Below are 17,329 nucleotides of genomic sequence, written 5' to 3' on the forward strand. Positions count from 1 at the left end.
TCTTTGAAATTTGTAGGTTTACACAGTAGAGGAACAACTAAAGTATTTTGCTTATAGTTACTCATACAAATTGCTACCTCGCTAAGGAAAAAATTAAAGAACAAAGGTAATGTAAAATAGTTAGTCAAACATCATGTCATGCTCTTGAGTGACCGAAACTATATACTCCTCAACATCTGGTTGGGGTTGTCATTGAATTGTTAATTAAAGTTGTTTTTTTCCCTGCATCATGTTTGAATTGTTAATTAAAGTTGTGTCTTCATTCACATTTTTTCAACAATAATGAATTTGCATCATATTTACATGTGTAACGAGAAAATAAATTTAAAATTTCGAGAGGCCGTAGCAACGCACGGACATTCAACTAGTACTAGTCACTATAATTCCTTAATTCATGTGGTTAATGTCGGCTCTCTCTCTCATAAGTAGGTCATGTGGGTGGAAACTCACCGGCAATGATGATGTGGCCCATCGCTCGAATCATGTCATTGATGTGGAGAACACATCCACGGCGGAGTCTTTTCCAGTGTGGTCCCTCAGAGCAAACTATGGGCTAGTGCGCCCGTTGCCCAGGCGGAACTTCGTCGGAAATGGGCAACCGTGGAGCGACAATGCCTTGTGAAGTTGTGATCACATCGACCACGTATTTCTAGTTTTCACAAACTTAAATAAAGCAAGAACAGCCGACACCTTGGAACGTCAAGTTTCCTCTCGCAAGAATAATTTCAAATTCCAAACCCAAGTCAGTCCAGCTTATAATCAAGATCATAAAAACACGCACGCACGTCAACATAACACTGGATATATGCAGGCAGGCTCAGAAAGACAACGGTATCGTACTGCAAACAATCTAGAGAAGCAAACACTGGACCAGAAGAGTGCATCCTCTATGTTTACTTGAGAGTACCGCACAAGCACCAGAGAGTGTCTTCCACGGGATGCGCATTCGTTATTCGTACATCTACTTACCCTGGCCGTCGTATACGCTGCCATACCCATACCCCGGAGCATGGTGACGACGAAGAGGAGCAGGCGGTGCTGACAGATAGTTGTCTGCCAGCGTCAGCGCAGGCAACGGGGGACAACGCCTCTTGCAGCAACAGCTGAGGCTGAAATCGCAGGATACGCCCAGGCAGGAGGACAGGCTGCAAGCGGTGTTCCCCATCACATCACAACCCAAATATATCTCTCTCACGCCTCCCCCTATGTGATCTAGTTGCTCTGCCAACTATATATATATCGATGCTAGCACCGAAAATTCAGTATTAGTGGAAGAGAATATGGAGCCAATAGTCCAAAAGGTGAGATTTGCCTAATTAACTAAACCGATAGCATCAGATCCTCCATCACGAAGACCACGAAGACCTAAGAATGCAAGTTGCGCTGAAGACAAAGGTGAGGGCAGCTTGCCGCACCACCAACAAGAGAGACCCATATCTTCCTTGTCTTTCAACTAATGCGCATTCGAGTTGGATAATACCTTCAATGTGAACCTTGGTCTTGGAACTAGCCTAATTTTCTCTTTGAAACCAAAGACTGATATTGGTTTGTGAGTTCCAACGGTGAAATGCTAAACAACAGCCACTGCTATAAAGGCTAGGGGCTTGGAACATGCTAATAGTATCAGAACCTTTCATGCCATCTTCCGAAGAAACTTCAAGAATAATTAGAATGCCAGAACCTTACCTTAGGTTGGGATACGTTCAGCCTTGTCAGTTCAATGAGATGTTGGTTAGAGCAATTCAGCAAATTTGGCCTGATGAGCAACCAACAAGCTTTTCGCTTCTGGCTTCGCTGTATAGAATAGCAGACTAAATAAGAGAATCATCATACCACCTCTGAAAACCCTGCAGATCAACCAATCAAATCGAGGCAGAAAGAGCGACAAGTTATGCACAATGTCATCATCCACAAGGAAGCAGCAACATCCACTAGGTAATTTACAGCCGGTCCTTAACAAGGCTAACTATCCAGCTGACAGAAAATAAGCACTGAAAACCCATAGAGGTGGCCCCAAACAACAGCTGTATAATACACCGAACTGTGTGCACTAAAACATCTCCCAGGTAGCCTGCAACATGCACCCAAAAATAGTCCAAACTCCTGAAACTCAAGACCGTCATGGCATTCAAGGGAGTCACTTGGCCCACTCCTAGTTTTCATATCTCCTGCCAGCCTCCATGTCTTCTAGAATGGGACTAGTGTCTCTTAGGCCGATCCCACCATGCCCGTCCCCTTCCGGAATATTGGTGGCCTCGATCTCTGAGGGCCGCACACTAAAGGAGTTTGCTGCAATGCCACTGGCGCGTGTCTCAGCCAACTGGAGGGTGTACGCATGAGGCCACAATGCTGCAAGGAAATTGTTACTGTATCATAAAAAAAAACTGATAAAACACAAAACTCAAGAGGCAAAACAAGTAAAATGAGGTACAATACCATCTGTATCATAAGGATATGGGAAAAATTGCAGGTAACAAAATGACGCCACTGTGAAACCTGCAAAGGGAATAGGTCACAACAACAGAGAAATTTATTATGTGTACTCAGGACCATAGAAGATCATCTTTTACATATTTACAGAACTACAGAAAATGACTAACCTATAATAGATCCTGCAAATACATCCTGCCAGTGATGCCAGTAGTCATCCACTCGAGAAACAGCAACTAGTGCAGCAGTAAGTAGAGGCAGAACCATGATGCACAGTTTTGCAATATGACCTTTACGGTCAAAAACTGCTATCTTCCCAGTTAAGTACCACGCAAGGAAGCCTAGGCCAGCGAAAGACCCTGAAGTAGTTTAACAAGAAGTGAAAAGGCAATTGTTAGATGACCTGGCCACACCCCATTTCCGGGAATCGTAATGAAACTACCATAGACGGTACATGTGGCTAATGGAAGATAAAGGCATGTTGTTTTCATATGCATTGCCCTCAAAACTTGTCGATTCAATTAAGACTAGCAAATGCCTCCAGACTGCTCTCCTCCAGGTTTTTGAATGAAAGTTGCGTGAGCTCAGCACAATTTTAATAATATTAAGAATGACTGGCAACCATAGTATTGTTTTACAACAAATACATTGTATGGAGAGACAAATAAAGTCATCAACCATAGTGTCATAACTAACAAATGAGAACCATATAGTGTAATTCTTCATAATTTGAAAAGAGGGTTGTAAGGAGATTAGTAGTATGTTATTAAGATATTAAATAAACATAATTCCCTGATATTTCAATTAATTACTTGAGTTGTTAGATCTGACTGCATTTCAAACTTCTAAAGATTACGAGTTATGTCACCACTGAGTGAAGCTACTCTTTTCTGATTTGGTAAGTGAGCTCATGACCTCCTTTGCACCAAATTTCCTAGGCTTCAACTTTTGGCTTTCGACCATCTTATATCAGCCAAAGACGCTAGGCTACACTGGGTCTATTTAGAATTTATGTAATCACTTACATGATGAGTGTCCACTTGGGAAGCTCTTGTGACCTTCTTTGATGACACTCTTCTCCCCATGGCACAGAACACCAGTAGTGACATTATCATAAACCTGAAATAAGTGATGAGGTATGGTCAATATGGATTTCCATAAATGATAAGAACAATTGAACAATGGACAGGTCAACACAGATGAGCTCATGACATGAAAAACTGTTCTTGGCTAATCTTGTTCTTACATCCTTTCCATCTGGGAAACAACGCCAGAAGAAATCTGGACGTGGTCGCCCAACTCCATCCTTAATTGCATCAGTAATCACCGCAGTTATGAGCACTGAATAAAGAATACCTGCAAAATAACTCTGTTTAGAATTAACTTGCCCATACTATATCAACATACTCTAATGCTAAAGAATATGCAAATACCCAGTATGCCATGGTGCAAATCATAGAAATTCTTCTTTTTGAAGTAAATCCCACCAAAGATGAAACATGGTAATACAATTCCAATGATCTGCAGATCAGAAGAGTTCCAGATTGAAACACACTTTTACAATGGCACAAAACTAATGTAAGTGATGCAAGAACCAAAATTAGGGGCACAGCAACACACCGGAACAGCCCAAAAGGGCACTGTGTTGCCCTTCAATGGGTATCTCAAGTCAGTCATCATGTCCTTCCCCACGAAACGGTGAAAAGGCTCAATTATATTCAACAGTCCATCTATGACAGCAAGGAGGAGGAGTATTATCCAGTCATACATGTGGATTCTTGCCACTTTGGCTCCATGGGACTTTATAGTGTAACACCCTAACTGGATATCCGCCATTATGTCCTACAAACAAAATGGACCAACACAACAAACTGATGATTAAAGTTGCAATAACTACAAGATAGGTGGTATGTAATGCAGCTAAAATTAACCAAACAGAAGAGAACAAATTTCAAGTGAAATTAAGAAAAAACAAGGAACACAAATACTTGCAATTGTAGCTTTTTGAAATGAAAACAATGTTAATTCTTCTTGGATGGAGTTTGTAAGCAATCCTCTAGATCCTTCAATACATACCATCACACACCAGTTGTTTTGTCAGAATAATTAGTACATTAATGTAGTATAATCATACTTGCGAACTTAGTTGGAAACATATTCGCAGGCTTAGTTTTCAATTATCAAACTTATATACAGCATACGCATGAACCTAGTGACTGAGGGTCAATTGTCAAACCAAAACATGAAAACCGAAAGAGCCCACCATAGGGATCATGAATATTCTGGGCCAAGCAAACTATTAGAAAGCCATTGTCAACTTGGTTTATCTAGGAATTTGGATTACAAATTTTATTACCTGGGCAAAATGTGCATATTAAAACCACAAATCACAGTAATAAATATTAATTTTCATGCTGAACAATAAACTATAATTTCACAGTGCAAATATTATATACTAGGGAGAAAATAAAACTGGAACCAAATCAAATTCCTAACATAAAACCACTTGAGAAGGCCATTATAAACAACTCAACATGATTTAACTAGGACTTCGTAATATCAGTTTTATCGGTTGGGTTAAGTTTCTAGGTAACAACTTACAAATCACCACACAGCATGTGCAGGGATAAAAAAAAAATCATAAGTAGTATGCTCAAAAATAGTCTGTATGTGGTCCGTTATTCTCATAATATTGGTGATCACCAACAAAACAATTAAAGATCGAATTTACAGAATGTCCACAAAACCATCAGCTTAAATGGCAGGAACGTTTGACCTGCTGCACTTTAACTCAACTGTGCTAAATCATCAGGTTGCATGCAATGATAGTGTTCAACATGTAAATTTGGCACATGATACTTCTAATCAGTATTCGTAAGGAACTCCTGATACCATAATACTTTGAAATGAAATCTCAAGTCAGATTATAGGGTCAGATAATGACTATAATTGTATGGAACAATCTGATTGGATCACAAAGATTTAGAAGTCAATCTAACGGACCTGGAAGATCTAGAAAAAACATGACAGGCAGGATGAACAATTGAACATATACCGGCAACATAGAAACAGGGATATACATAAACTAGATTGAGAAGCTTGTACAGAGCAGCTAATCTGACCATAGTAAGGAATTGACTGCAGAACCAAGCAGTGCTTGGTAGGGCTAAATTTGCAGTTCTACAACTGTTTTGTTTTTAGGTGCCAGAAGTTAGAAGGAACTCCAATGACACCTCTAACTATTAAAACACTCATCATATGAAAAGACTGAAGAGCTGGAGTGTTCATATTCAATCACAAAGCTTTGAGCGCATTAACAAATAGTACAATCAGTATCACTGTGCTGTTATGAATGTAAGATTTAGCTTGACTTTATTTTGTAGGTTCAGCAAAAGATTTCAGGGTGCAAGTTTACTACGGAGCAGTCATAAAACAATGAAAGAATACTGTAAACAGAATTTTAAGTAATCTGACTATGAGCATAAACATACATGAAAGGCTGTCAAGGCTGAAGGAGTAAAGGGTCAAACAAGCCAGAAATAACTAGAAAATCCTACTCGGAGCAGGAGATACCCAACAACTAACAAATATACAGTGAAAAAGTCAAAAAGAAGTACTATCTGAAGCCAACAAACATAACAAGAAATATTGAATAATAAGGTAACTTATAAAACACAGGGCGACTCTGGTGAACAGACCTCTGCGAACTTGAGCACGACCAAATCTCGCGAGCAACGGACCAAATAACGCTCACCCTGGGTCCTGGCCACACCAGACTCAAACTAACCTAAACCCACGTACCCAAAACTTGCGGCGGCTGGCTGGTTCAGCCACTGATCCTCGGAAACTGCTCTACCAATATTTGCCATGTGACCCGGTAAGTCAACCACTTAAACTAGTGGCACTATACAAAAATCGGTAACAATTGAAACAGCGCCATGGTTAATCGGCCCTATGTCGAGACTTCCAAGCCAACTGGGGGTAGGTAAGACCGACAAGGCCAGCAACCTATCGGCAGCGCCACTTTAACAAACCGTCGGTACGAGCAGTGTTGGCCGCCCACTAGGCACCACGGCGGGACTGGGACGTACCAGTAGTACGCAGCACCGAATCAGTCCCGCGTGCGCGGTTCGCAGAGATCGGTTCTGCGTTTTGAGAGTGAGAAGAAGCTAACCTAAACCCGCGGATTTGCGGGCTGCGGGAGTAACAAACAGGATTCGAAACCCGCGGCAACTGAGTGAGCAAGGAGAAATAAGGAGAAAAATATCTGGATTCGATTGCCCATAGCCGCGGCAAAGCACAGATACCTCCCAAAACAAAAAAATCAAAAGCTAGGGTTCCTTACCAACAGAGGAAGAGATGGGCCCGAGTCGGATCTCCAGCTCCCCGGCCCCGCGGCTGCCGGAGCGGAGGTCGTGTCTCCCGCGGCGGCGCCGGCGGGTGGGGCGGGAGCGGAGGAGCGGAGCAGATGAGTGCTGCGGGAGGGGATTATTATTGCGCTTGGGGAAAGTGAGGGAGAGGAAGAAGGGAATGAATGGCGAACTGTGTTTTTGAAATGTGGTTTCGAATCGTTGGATGGATACCGATGAACCGTCACGCGTTGGACTGGAACTGGACCCACTCTGCTCTGGATGGCGCCTTTGTTGACTGCTCGTGTGCGGCGGCCCGCCACGCCGGACCAGACCAAACCCGGTTTTCTATTTTGGAAAAAAAACGGACCAGATTTCTCAGCGAACAGCTGTTTTGAAATTTTCAACGATTTCGAACAAGATTACGGGTGGAGCACGAAGGAGTAGCAAATCTGACTCGTCCTTGCACCAAACCAAACAAGTTAAATTTATGAGCTGTTCGTCTGGGTTGTTGTACTAGTCCAAATACAGAGCCTGAAATTTCCCATAGATGGGTGCCGATATTTCTTGCATCTCTAAGGCCATATACTATGTAGCTTCGGTTCAAAGAAATTGTTGTCAGAATTTGGAACCACTTAGATTGTGCTGTTATGTATTGAACCGCCTGTAGGGCCCTCTCTGCTCAATCACTGCATGCATGCATCTCCTTTCTTTTTTTGAGAAACACAGTACAACGCAGACGCTCACATACACGCGCATACACTCACCCCTATGAACGCACACACGCACACCCTACCCCTATGAGCACCTCCGAAAGACTGAGCCGGTAGATTGGATCTTGAAATTGACGAAGTCACCACAGGCGCCTCGCTGTCGACGGGAACGTCGCCTCCCACTGAATGAATATTCCGCCTTTATGAGACACACAGATGTCAAACCTGGGGTTTGAACTCTGGTGGGCTGGGAGTACAACCACCCTCCTAACCACCCAACCCGAGGTTGGTTCTCGCATGCATCTCCTTTCTCCCTCACATATTTACTACTAGGTCCCACTTTTGCATGAAAGAAGCGAACCAATATGTTGAACCGCTTCTTGTGTCATAAACAAGGAATCGATGCCCTACTATGTATTGAACGGGTTCAAAGAGAGGAGAGAGAAGGTTAGGAACCGCCCATACATAGTACATGGTCTAATGATATAGAGCTGCTATCTTCTTTCATCCATCTACCCTTTGAGTAGGTTGCGTGGTGGAAGTGCGCAAGGACTATTGTTGTTCTAGTTCTATATTTGTATGAGAATTATCAATTATTCTCATGTATGCTCATTTTCGTCAAGGTAACGAGCAAACTCGCAAGCCCACCGAGTCGGGCCAATTTCAAATCTAAGCTCGTTATTTTAATGAGTTAGGCTAAATCGTAGTTTTAGCAAGATCGAAGGAAGCTCGGCTTGGCTCGTTATCTACTACAATGCCATTAAACCGATATTTTTTGAAATTTTTTCTGTTTCCATTTTCTACATGAATCCAAAGTTCATTTTCTACTGTACATGAATCCAAAGTTGGTGGTATTTCCTGGGCGGGTGGAGGGGCTGAAATATACTAGGAAATTGTGGTTTGCTGGCTTGTAGGACAAAAGAGAAATATAAAAGAGGAGTTGTTTGCTACTTTAGCGGTTCCTTTTCATATTTCTTCTTTTGGAAAGACGTTAAATCCTTCCCTTGTGGGGTACATTCAGTTGTTGTTATAGGTTTTTTTTTCAAAAATTTCGCTTTAGTAGGTTTTAGCTTTGAATATCTTTCCTTCTTTTAGTGATCCTGGCTGGCGTGTGGGGTTTCTTTTGCTAAGAATGCATCCCTTAATTTCTTCATTATGAGCTTCGTCACTACTACAGATGTCTCATTAATTTCTTCATGCTATTTTGAGGAGGTTCCAAGTGTTCACCGGTGTATGAGAATTATTAGTCGTGCAAGTGCGCAAGGACTATTATTGTTCTAGTTCTATATTTGTATGAGAATTATTAGTCCTTCTCACGTATGCTCATGTTCGCACTTTTAGTAAGTTAACCGAGCCAACTCGCAAGCCTGCTGAGTCAGGCCGATCATAAATCTGAGCTCATTATTTTGACGAGTCAAGCTAAATTGTAATTTTAACACGCTCGAAGGAAGCTCAGCTTGGCTCATTATCTACAATGCCTTTAAATTGATATTTTTTTGAATTTTTTTGTGTTTCCATTTTCTACACGAATCCAAAGTTGGCGGCATTTCCTCGGGCTGGTGGACGAGGTGAAATAAAGAAAATTTTGGTTTGCTGGCTTATAGGACAAAAGAGAAATATAAAAGAGGAGTTGTTTGCAACTTTAGATGTTCCTTCTAATATTTCTTCTTTTGGAAAGACGTTAACTCCTTCTCTTGTGGGCCGGGGTACATCCAGTTGTTGCCGCAGGCTTTTTTTAGGGTTTTTCCAAGAATTTTGCTTTGGTACGTTTTGGCTTTGAAGATCTTCACTTCTTTTAGTGATCCTGGGCTGGCGTGTGGGGTTTCTTTTGCTAATTATGCCTCTCTTAATTTATTCATTATGAGCTTCGTCACTACTCTAGGTGTCTCATTATTTCGTATCAAAAAATTCTTATTTTGTAAACATTACTATAATCACCATGTTGATGGTAAGTCACGGAATACATTGCCAAAACTGTCAGAAAAAAGTATGATCCGTACTTTCAAGTTACAACTAAACCACATAGACTAGGTTTAGGTGCAGTAGCGGAGGCAGCAAGATTTTTTAGGCATGGCCAATTAAAGTAGCGACGTAGATTGCTGCCTCCGCCTCTGTTTCGGTGGTGGTTTGCGTTTTAGAGTTTCATAGTACTATTTTGAGGAGGTTCCAAGTGGTCACTCGTGTGTGGCTACTGGAACAAGATGAGAACATGCAATCAGGAAAATATGAATACTTTCCCATTCGTATAAAACATATTTTTCGATAAAGGAAATATATTAATATCTGGAGATATCAATTCCATCCAGCCTCTACAACAACGTAATACTCTAATATGGATGCACATAGCCAAAAAAGAAAAGAAAAACTAAGAAAATAAAGATCCTACTACGGTATTCCAGCTATAGCAGCAACAATACAACCACTACCAAGACAACACCTCAACTACAGGTTCTCCAAAAGAGACACCTCCAACAAAAGAATATCACACAAGCGTCGTCGTCGCCTGATCCGAAGATCTTAGGTTTTCACCCTCAAGATAGTCCTCGCTCTCAAAACAATGTCTTCAACAAGGTCATTGCCAGCCACAACCAATTAAGGCCAGACATTGGATTTTCACACTGAAATGTAAGACTCTGGACTTCACTTGTACTGCCGCCCCTGCTTGCATATTGTTGTTGCGAAAACCAGAACACCAAGCAAATCCATCAACATCACAGAGACTCAAACCTCCATTGTTAGTCCTCCAAGTAGGTTTTCGTGATATTCTCCATCTCTGAGGTTCACCATGGACTAGAATGCCATCTGATGGCAACACAGAACAAAGATTCACACCGCTCCTTCCAGAACCAAACGGTGGAATAAAAGCATGGATGTGCACGATCGAATACCGGCCGATCCAGCAAACTCCAGGCATAAGGCGCACGGTTACATTCGCTGGCGGTGCTTTCCGAAACTCACCACTCCGGCCAGATGAGGGACCGACTTCAGGATGTTCACCATCTTCGCAGAAGAGAAAACCTAGGACCCCCACCTTTATCCAACCGCCGGTGTCCAGCGCCCCGCCGCCTCGCTGTCTCCTCCGCAAAACCACTAGGCCCGCCCGCCGTCGCGCCTCCCCGCTCGGACGCACCGCTGGACGCGCCGCCTCTGCCCCTCACCATTTGGCGGGACGGGCGCTGCCTGTAGGATAACGTTGCATAGAAAACAAAAAATTTCCTACCGCGAACACGCAATCCAAGCCAAGATGCAATCTAGAAGACGGTAGCAACGAGGGGTTTATCGAGTCTCACCCTTGAAGAGATTCCAAAGCCTACAAGAGTAGGCTCTTGTTGCTGCGGTAGACGTTCACTTGCCGCTTGCAAAAGCGCGTAGAAGATCTTGATCACGATCGCTTCCGGCGCCACGAACGGGCAGCACCTCCGTACTCGGTCACACGTTCGGTTGTTGATGAAGACGACGTCCACCTCCCCGTTCCAGCGGGCAGCGGAAGTAGTAGCTCCTCTTGAATCCGACAGCACGACGGCGTGGTGTCGGTGGTGGTGGAGAAGTCCGGCGGAGCTTCGCTAAGCGTGCGGGATGTGGTGGAGGAGAGAGGCCGCTAGGGTTTGGGGAGAGGGGCGCCGGCCACTATAGGGGTGCGGCCACCTTGTGGTTCTTGGGTGGCCGGCCCCCTCCCCTTGGCCCCTCATTATATAGGTGGAACCCCAAGTGTTGGTCTCCAAGTCTTCGAATAAGACCCGAACCAAAAACCTTCCATATGGTGGGAAACCTACCCAAGCTAGGACTCCCACTAGAGGTGGGAGTTCCACCTCCCATATGGGGGGTGGCCGGCCCCCTAAGGGGGAGTCCACTTGGGACTCCACCCCCACTAGGGTTGGCCGGCCATGGAGGTGGAGTCTCACGTGGACTCCACCTTCCTTGGTGGTTTCTTTCGGACTTTTCTAGAACCTTCTAGAACCTTCCATAGAACCTTCCACGTCATTTTAATTCACATAAAATGACATCCTATATATGAATCTTATTCTCCGGACCATTCCGGAACTCCTCGTGATGTCCGGGATCTCATCCGGGACTCCGAACAAATATTCGAACTCCATTCCATATTCAAGTTCTACCATTTCAACATCCAACTTTAAGTGTGTCACCCCACGGTTCGTGAACTATGCGGACATGGTTGAGTACTCACTCCGACCAATAACCAATAGCGGGATCTGGAGATCCATAATGGCTCCCACATATTCAACGATGACTTTAGTGATCGAATGAACCATTCACATACGATAGCAATTCCCTTTGTCACGCGATATTTTACTTGTCCGAGGTTTGATCTTCGGTATCACTCTATACCTTGTTCAACCTCGTCTCCTGACAAGTACTCTTTACTCGTACCGTGGTATGTGGTCTCTTATGAACTTATTCATATGCTTGCAAGACATTAGACGACATTCCACCGAGAGGGCCCAGAGTATATCTATCCGTCATCGGGATGGACAAATCCCACTGTTGATCCATATGCCTCAACTCATACTTTCCGGATACTTAATCCCACCTTTATAACCACCCATTTACGCAGTGGCGTTTGATGTAATCAAAGTACCTTTCCGGTATAAGTGATTTACATGATCTCATGGTCATAAGGACTAGGTAACTATGTATCGAAAGCTTATAGCAAATAACTTAATGACGAGATCTTATGCTACGCTTAATTGGGTGTGTCCATTACATCATTCATATAATGATATAACCTTGTTATTAATAACATCCAATGTTCATGATTATGAAACTAATCATCCATTAATCAACAAGCTAGTTTAAGAGGCATACTAGGGACTTCTTGTTGTCTACATATCACACATGTATTAATGTTTCGGTTAATACAATTATAGCATGATGATGCGTGTGGTTGGCACGTCCGTTGGGAACCCCAAGAGGAAGGTGTGATGCGCACAGCGGCAAGTTTCCCTCAGTAAGAAACCAAGGTTTAATCGGACCAGTAGGAGTCAAGAAGCACGTTGAAGGTTGATGGCGGCGAGATGTAGTGCGGCGCTACACCAGTGATTCCGGCGCCAACGTGGAACCTGCACAACACAACCAAAGTACTTTGCCCCAACGAAACAGTGAGGTTGTCAATCTCACCGGCTTGCTGTAACAAAGAGTTAACCGTATTGTGTGGAAGATGATTGTTTGCAGAAAACAGTAGAAACGATGTGCAAGAGATTGTATTTGATAAAGAGAATTGGACCGGGGTCCACAGGTTCACTAGAGGTATCTCTCCCATAAGACGAAACGACATGTTGGGTGAACAAATTACAGTTGGGCAATTGACAAATAAAGAGAGCATGACCATGCACATACATATCATGATGAGTATAGTGAGATTTAATTGGGCATTACGACAAAGTACATAGACCGTCATCCAACTGCATCTATGCCTAAAAAGTCCACCTTCAGGTTATCATCCGAACCCCCTCCAGTATTAAGTTGCTAACAACAGACAATTGCATTAAGTATGGTGCGTAATGTAACTAGTGACTACATCCTTGAACATAGCACTAATGTTTTATCCCTAGTGGCAACAGCACAACACAACCTTAGAACTTTTACATCCTTGTCCCGGTGTCAATGCGAGGCATGAACCCACTATCGAGCATAAGTACTCCCTCTTGGAGTTACAAGCATCTACTTGGCCAGAGCATCTACTAGTAACGGAAAGCATGCAAGATCATAAACAACACATAAGCATAACTTTGATAATCAACATAACAAGTATTCTCTATTCATCGGATCCCAACAAACGCAACATATAGAATTACAGATAGATGATCTTGATCATGTTAGGCAGCTCACAAGATCCGACAATGATAGCACAATGGGGAGAAGACAACCATCTAGCTACTGCTATGGACCCATAGTCCAGGGGTAGACTACTCACACATCACACCGGAGGCGACCATGGCGGCGTAGAGTCCTCAGGAGATGATTCCCCTCTCCGGCGGGGTGCGGGAGGCGATCTCTGGATCCCCGAGATGGGATCGGCGGCGGCGGCGTCTACGGAAGGTTTTCCGTATCGTGGCTCTCGATGCCGGGGGTTTCGTCACGGAGACTTTTTATAGGCGGAAGGGCAGGTCAAGAGGCGGCACGGGGGCCCCACACCACAGGCCGGCGCGGCCAAGGGGGGGGCCGCGCCGCCCTATAGTGTGGCCCCCCTGTGGCCCCTCTTCGTCTCTCCTTCGGACTTCTGGAAGCTTCGTGGAAAAATAGGCCCCTGGGCTTTGATTTCGTCCAATTCCGAGAATATTTCCTTACTAGGATTTCTGAAACCAAAAACAATGACTTGACAAGCTGGCACTTCGGCATCTTGTTAATAGGTTAGTTCCGAGAAAATGCACGAATATGACATAAAGTGTGCATAAAACATGTAGATAACATCAATAATGTGGCATGGAACATAAGAAATTATCGATACGTCGGAGACGTATCAGCATCCCCAAGCTTAGTTACTGCTCGTCGAGCGAGGTAAAACGATAACACAGATAATTTCTGGAGTGACATGCCATCATAATCTTGATCATACTATTTGTAAAGCATATGTAGTGAATGCAGCGATCGAAACAATGTATATGACATGAGTAAACAAGTGAATCATATAGCAAAGACTTTTCATGAATAGCACTTCAAGACAAGCATCAATAAGTCTTGCATAAGAGTTAACTCATAAAGCAATAATTCAAAGTAAAGATATTGAAGCAACACAAAAGAAGATTAAGTTTCAGCGGTGATGGCGTGTATTTCACACGTTCGTTGGGCAACCCCAAGAGGAAGGTATGATGCGCACAGCAGCAAGTTTTCCCTCAGAAAGAAACCAAGGTTTATCGAACCAGGAGGAGCCAAGAAGCACGTTGAAGGTTGATGGCGGCGAGATGTAGTGCGGCGCAACACCAGGGATTCCGGCGCCAACGTGGAACCTGCACAACACAACCAAAGTACTTTGCCCCAACGAAACAGTGAGGTTGTCAATCTCACCGGCTTGCTGTAACAAAGAGTTAACCGTATTGTGTGGAAGATGATTGTTTGCAGAAAACAGTAGAACAAGTATTGCGATGAGATTGTATTTCAGTAAAGAGAATTGGACCGGGGTCCACAGTTCACTAGAGGTGTCTCTCCCATAAGACGAACAGCATGTTGGGTGAACAAATTACAGTTGGGCAATTGACAAATAAAGAGAGCATGACAATGCACATACATATCATGATGAGTATAGTGAGATTTAATTGGGCATTACGACAAAGTACATAGACCGCCATCCAACTGCATCTATGCCTAAAAAGTCCACCTTCAGGTTATCATCCGAACCCCCTCCAGTATTAAGTTGCAAGCAACAGACAATTGCATTAAGTATGGTGCGTAATGTAATCAACAACTACATCCTTAGACATAGCATCAATGTTTTATCCCTAGTGGCAACAAAGACAACACAACCTTAGAACTTTCTCATCCTTGTCCCAGGTGTCAATGCAGGCATGAACCCACTATCGAGCATAAGTACTCCCTCTTGGAGTTACAAGCATCTACTTGGCCAGAGCATCTACTAGTAACGGAGAGCATGCAAGATCATAAACAACACATAAGCATAACTTTGATAATCAACATAACAAGTATTCTCTATTCATCGGATCCCAACAAACGCAACATATAGGATTACAGATAGATGATCTTGATCATGTTAGGCAGCTCACAAGATCCGACAATGATAGCACAATGGGGAGAAGACAACCATCTAGCTACTGCTATGGACCCATAGTCCAGGGGTAGACTACTCACACATCACACCGGAGGCGACCATGGCGGCGTAGAGTCCTCCGGGAGATGATTCCCCTCTCCGGCAGGGTGCCGGAGGCGATCTCCTGGATCCCCCGAGATGGGATCGGCGGCGGCGGCGTCTCTGGAAGGTTTTCCGTATCGTGGTTCTCGGTCCTGGGGTTTTCGTCACGGAGGCTATTTGTAGGCGGAAGGGCAGAGTCGGGAGCCAGACGAGGGGGCCACACCATAGGGCGGCGCGGGCCCCCCCTGGGCCGCGCCGCCACGTGGTGTCGCCACCTCGTGGCCCCACTTCGTGTGTTCTTCGGTCTTCTGGAAGCTCCGTGGAAAAATAGGCCCCTGGGCTTTGATTTCGTCCAATTCCGAGAATATTTCCTTACTAGGATTTCTGAAACCAAAAACAGCAGAAAACAAAGAATGGCACTTCGGCATCTTGTTAATAGGTTAGTTCCAGAAAATGCACGAATATGACATAAAGTGTGCATAAAACATGTAGATAACATCAATAATGTGGCATGGAACATAAGAAATTATCGATACGTCGGAGACGTATCAGCATCCCCAAGCTTAGTTCTGCTCGTCCCGAGCAGGTAAAACGATAACACAGATAATTTCTGGAGTGACATGCCATCATAATCTTGATCATACTATTTGTAAAGCTTATGTAGTGAATGCAGCGATCAAAACAATGTGTATGACATGAGTAAACAAGTGAATCATATAGCAAAGACTTTTCATGAATAGCACTTCAAGACAAGCATCAATAAGTCTTGCATAAGAGTTAACTCATAAAGCAATAATTCAAAGTAAAGGCATTGAAGCAACACAAAAGAAGATTAAGTTTCAGCGGTTGCTTTCAACTTGTAACATGTATATCTCATGGATATTGTCAACATAGAGTAATATAATAAGTGCAATAAGCAAGTATGTAGGAATCAATGCACAGTTCACACAAGTGTTTGCTTCTTGAGGTGGAGAGAAATAGGTGAACTGACTCAACATTGAAAGTAAAAGAATGGTCCTCATAGAGGAAAAGCATCGATTGCTATATTTGTGCTAGAGCTTTGATTTTAAAAACATGAAACAATTTTGTCAACGGTAGTAATAAAGCATATGCATCATGTAAATTATATCTTATAAGTTGCAAGCCTCATGCATAGTGTACTAATAGTGCCCGCACCTTGTCCTAATTAGCTTGGACTACCTGGATTATCACCGCAATACATATGCTTTAACCAAGTATCACAAAGGGGTACCTCTATGTCACTTTGTACAAAGGTCTAAGGAGAAAGCTCGCATTTGGATTTCTCGCTTTTGATTATTCTCAACTTAGACATCCATACCGGGACAACATAGACAACGAGATAATGGACTCCTCTTTTAATGCTTTAAGCATTCAACAACAATTAATTCTTTTCTCATTAGAGATTTGAGGATGTTTGTCCAAAACTGAAACTTCCACCATGGAACATGGCTTTAGTTAGCGGCCCAATGTTCTTCTCTCACAATATGCATGCTCAAACCATTCAACTCAGAGTAGATCGCCCTTACTTGAGAGATGACGAACTTGCATAGCAACTCACATGAAATTCAAACATGATTTGATGGCGTTCCCCGATAAACATGGTTATCGCACAACAAGCAACTTAATAAGAGATAAAGTGCATAATTACATATTCAATACCACAATAGTTTTTAAGCTATTTGTCCCATGAGCTATATATTGCATAGGTGAATGATGAAATTTTAAAGGTAGCACTCAAGCAATTTACTTTGGAATGGCTGGAAAATACCATGTAGTAGGTAGGTATGGTGGACACAAATGGCATAGTGGTTGGCTCAAGTATTTTGGATGCATGAGAAGTATTCCCTCTCGATACAAGGTTTAGGCTAGCAAGGCTTATTTGAAACAAACACAAGGATGAACCGGTGCAGCAAAACTCACATAAAAGACATATTGAAAACATTATAAGACTCTACACCGTCTTCCTTGTTGTTCAAACTCAATACTAGAAATTA

General features: G+C 43.2%; 1 protein-coding gene across 1 annotated transcript; it reads right to left on the reverse strand.

Annotated features, from left to right (window-relative positions):
• Positions 1-1,889: 1,889 nt before the first annotated feature.
• On the reverse strand, positions 1,890-7,003 carry LOC127300622 (lipid phosphate phosphatase 2). Its single transcript, XM_051330761.2, has 8 exons — positions 6,776-7,003; positions 4,051-4,272; positions 3,864-3,951; positions 3,677-3,786; positions 3,456-3,549; positions 2,601-2,789; positions 2,437-2,496; positions 1,890-2,349 (listed from the first exon to the last, which is right to left on the reverse strand). Exons 2-8 carry the CDS (start codon positions 4,264-4,266, stop codon positions 2,153-2,155), a joined length of 954 nt encoding a protein of 317 aa, XP_051186721.1. The 5' UTR covers positions 4,267-4,272; positions 6,776-7,003; the 3' UTR covers positions 1,890-2,152.
• Positions 7,004-17,329: the final 10,326 nt, after the last annotated feature.

Source organism: Lolium perenne, chromosome 5 (genome assembly GCF_019359855.2).
Source record: "Lolium perenne isolate Kyuss_39 chromosome 5, Kyuss_2.0, whole genome shotgun sequence".
Taxonomy (NCBI): Eukaryota; Viridiplantae; Streptophyta; class Magnoliopsida; order Poales; family Poaceae; genus Lolium; species Lolium perenne.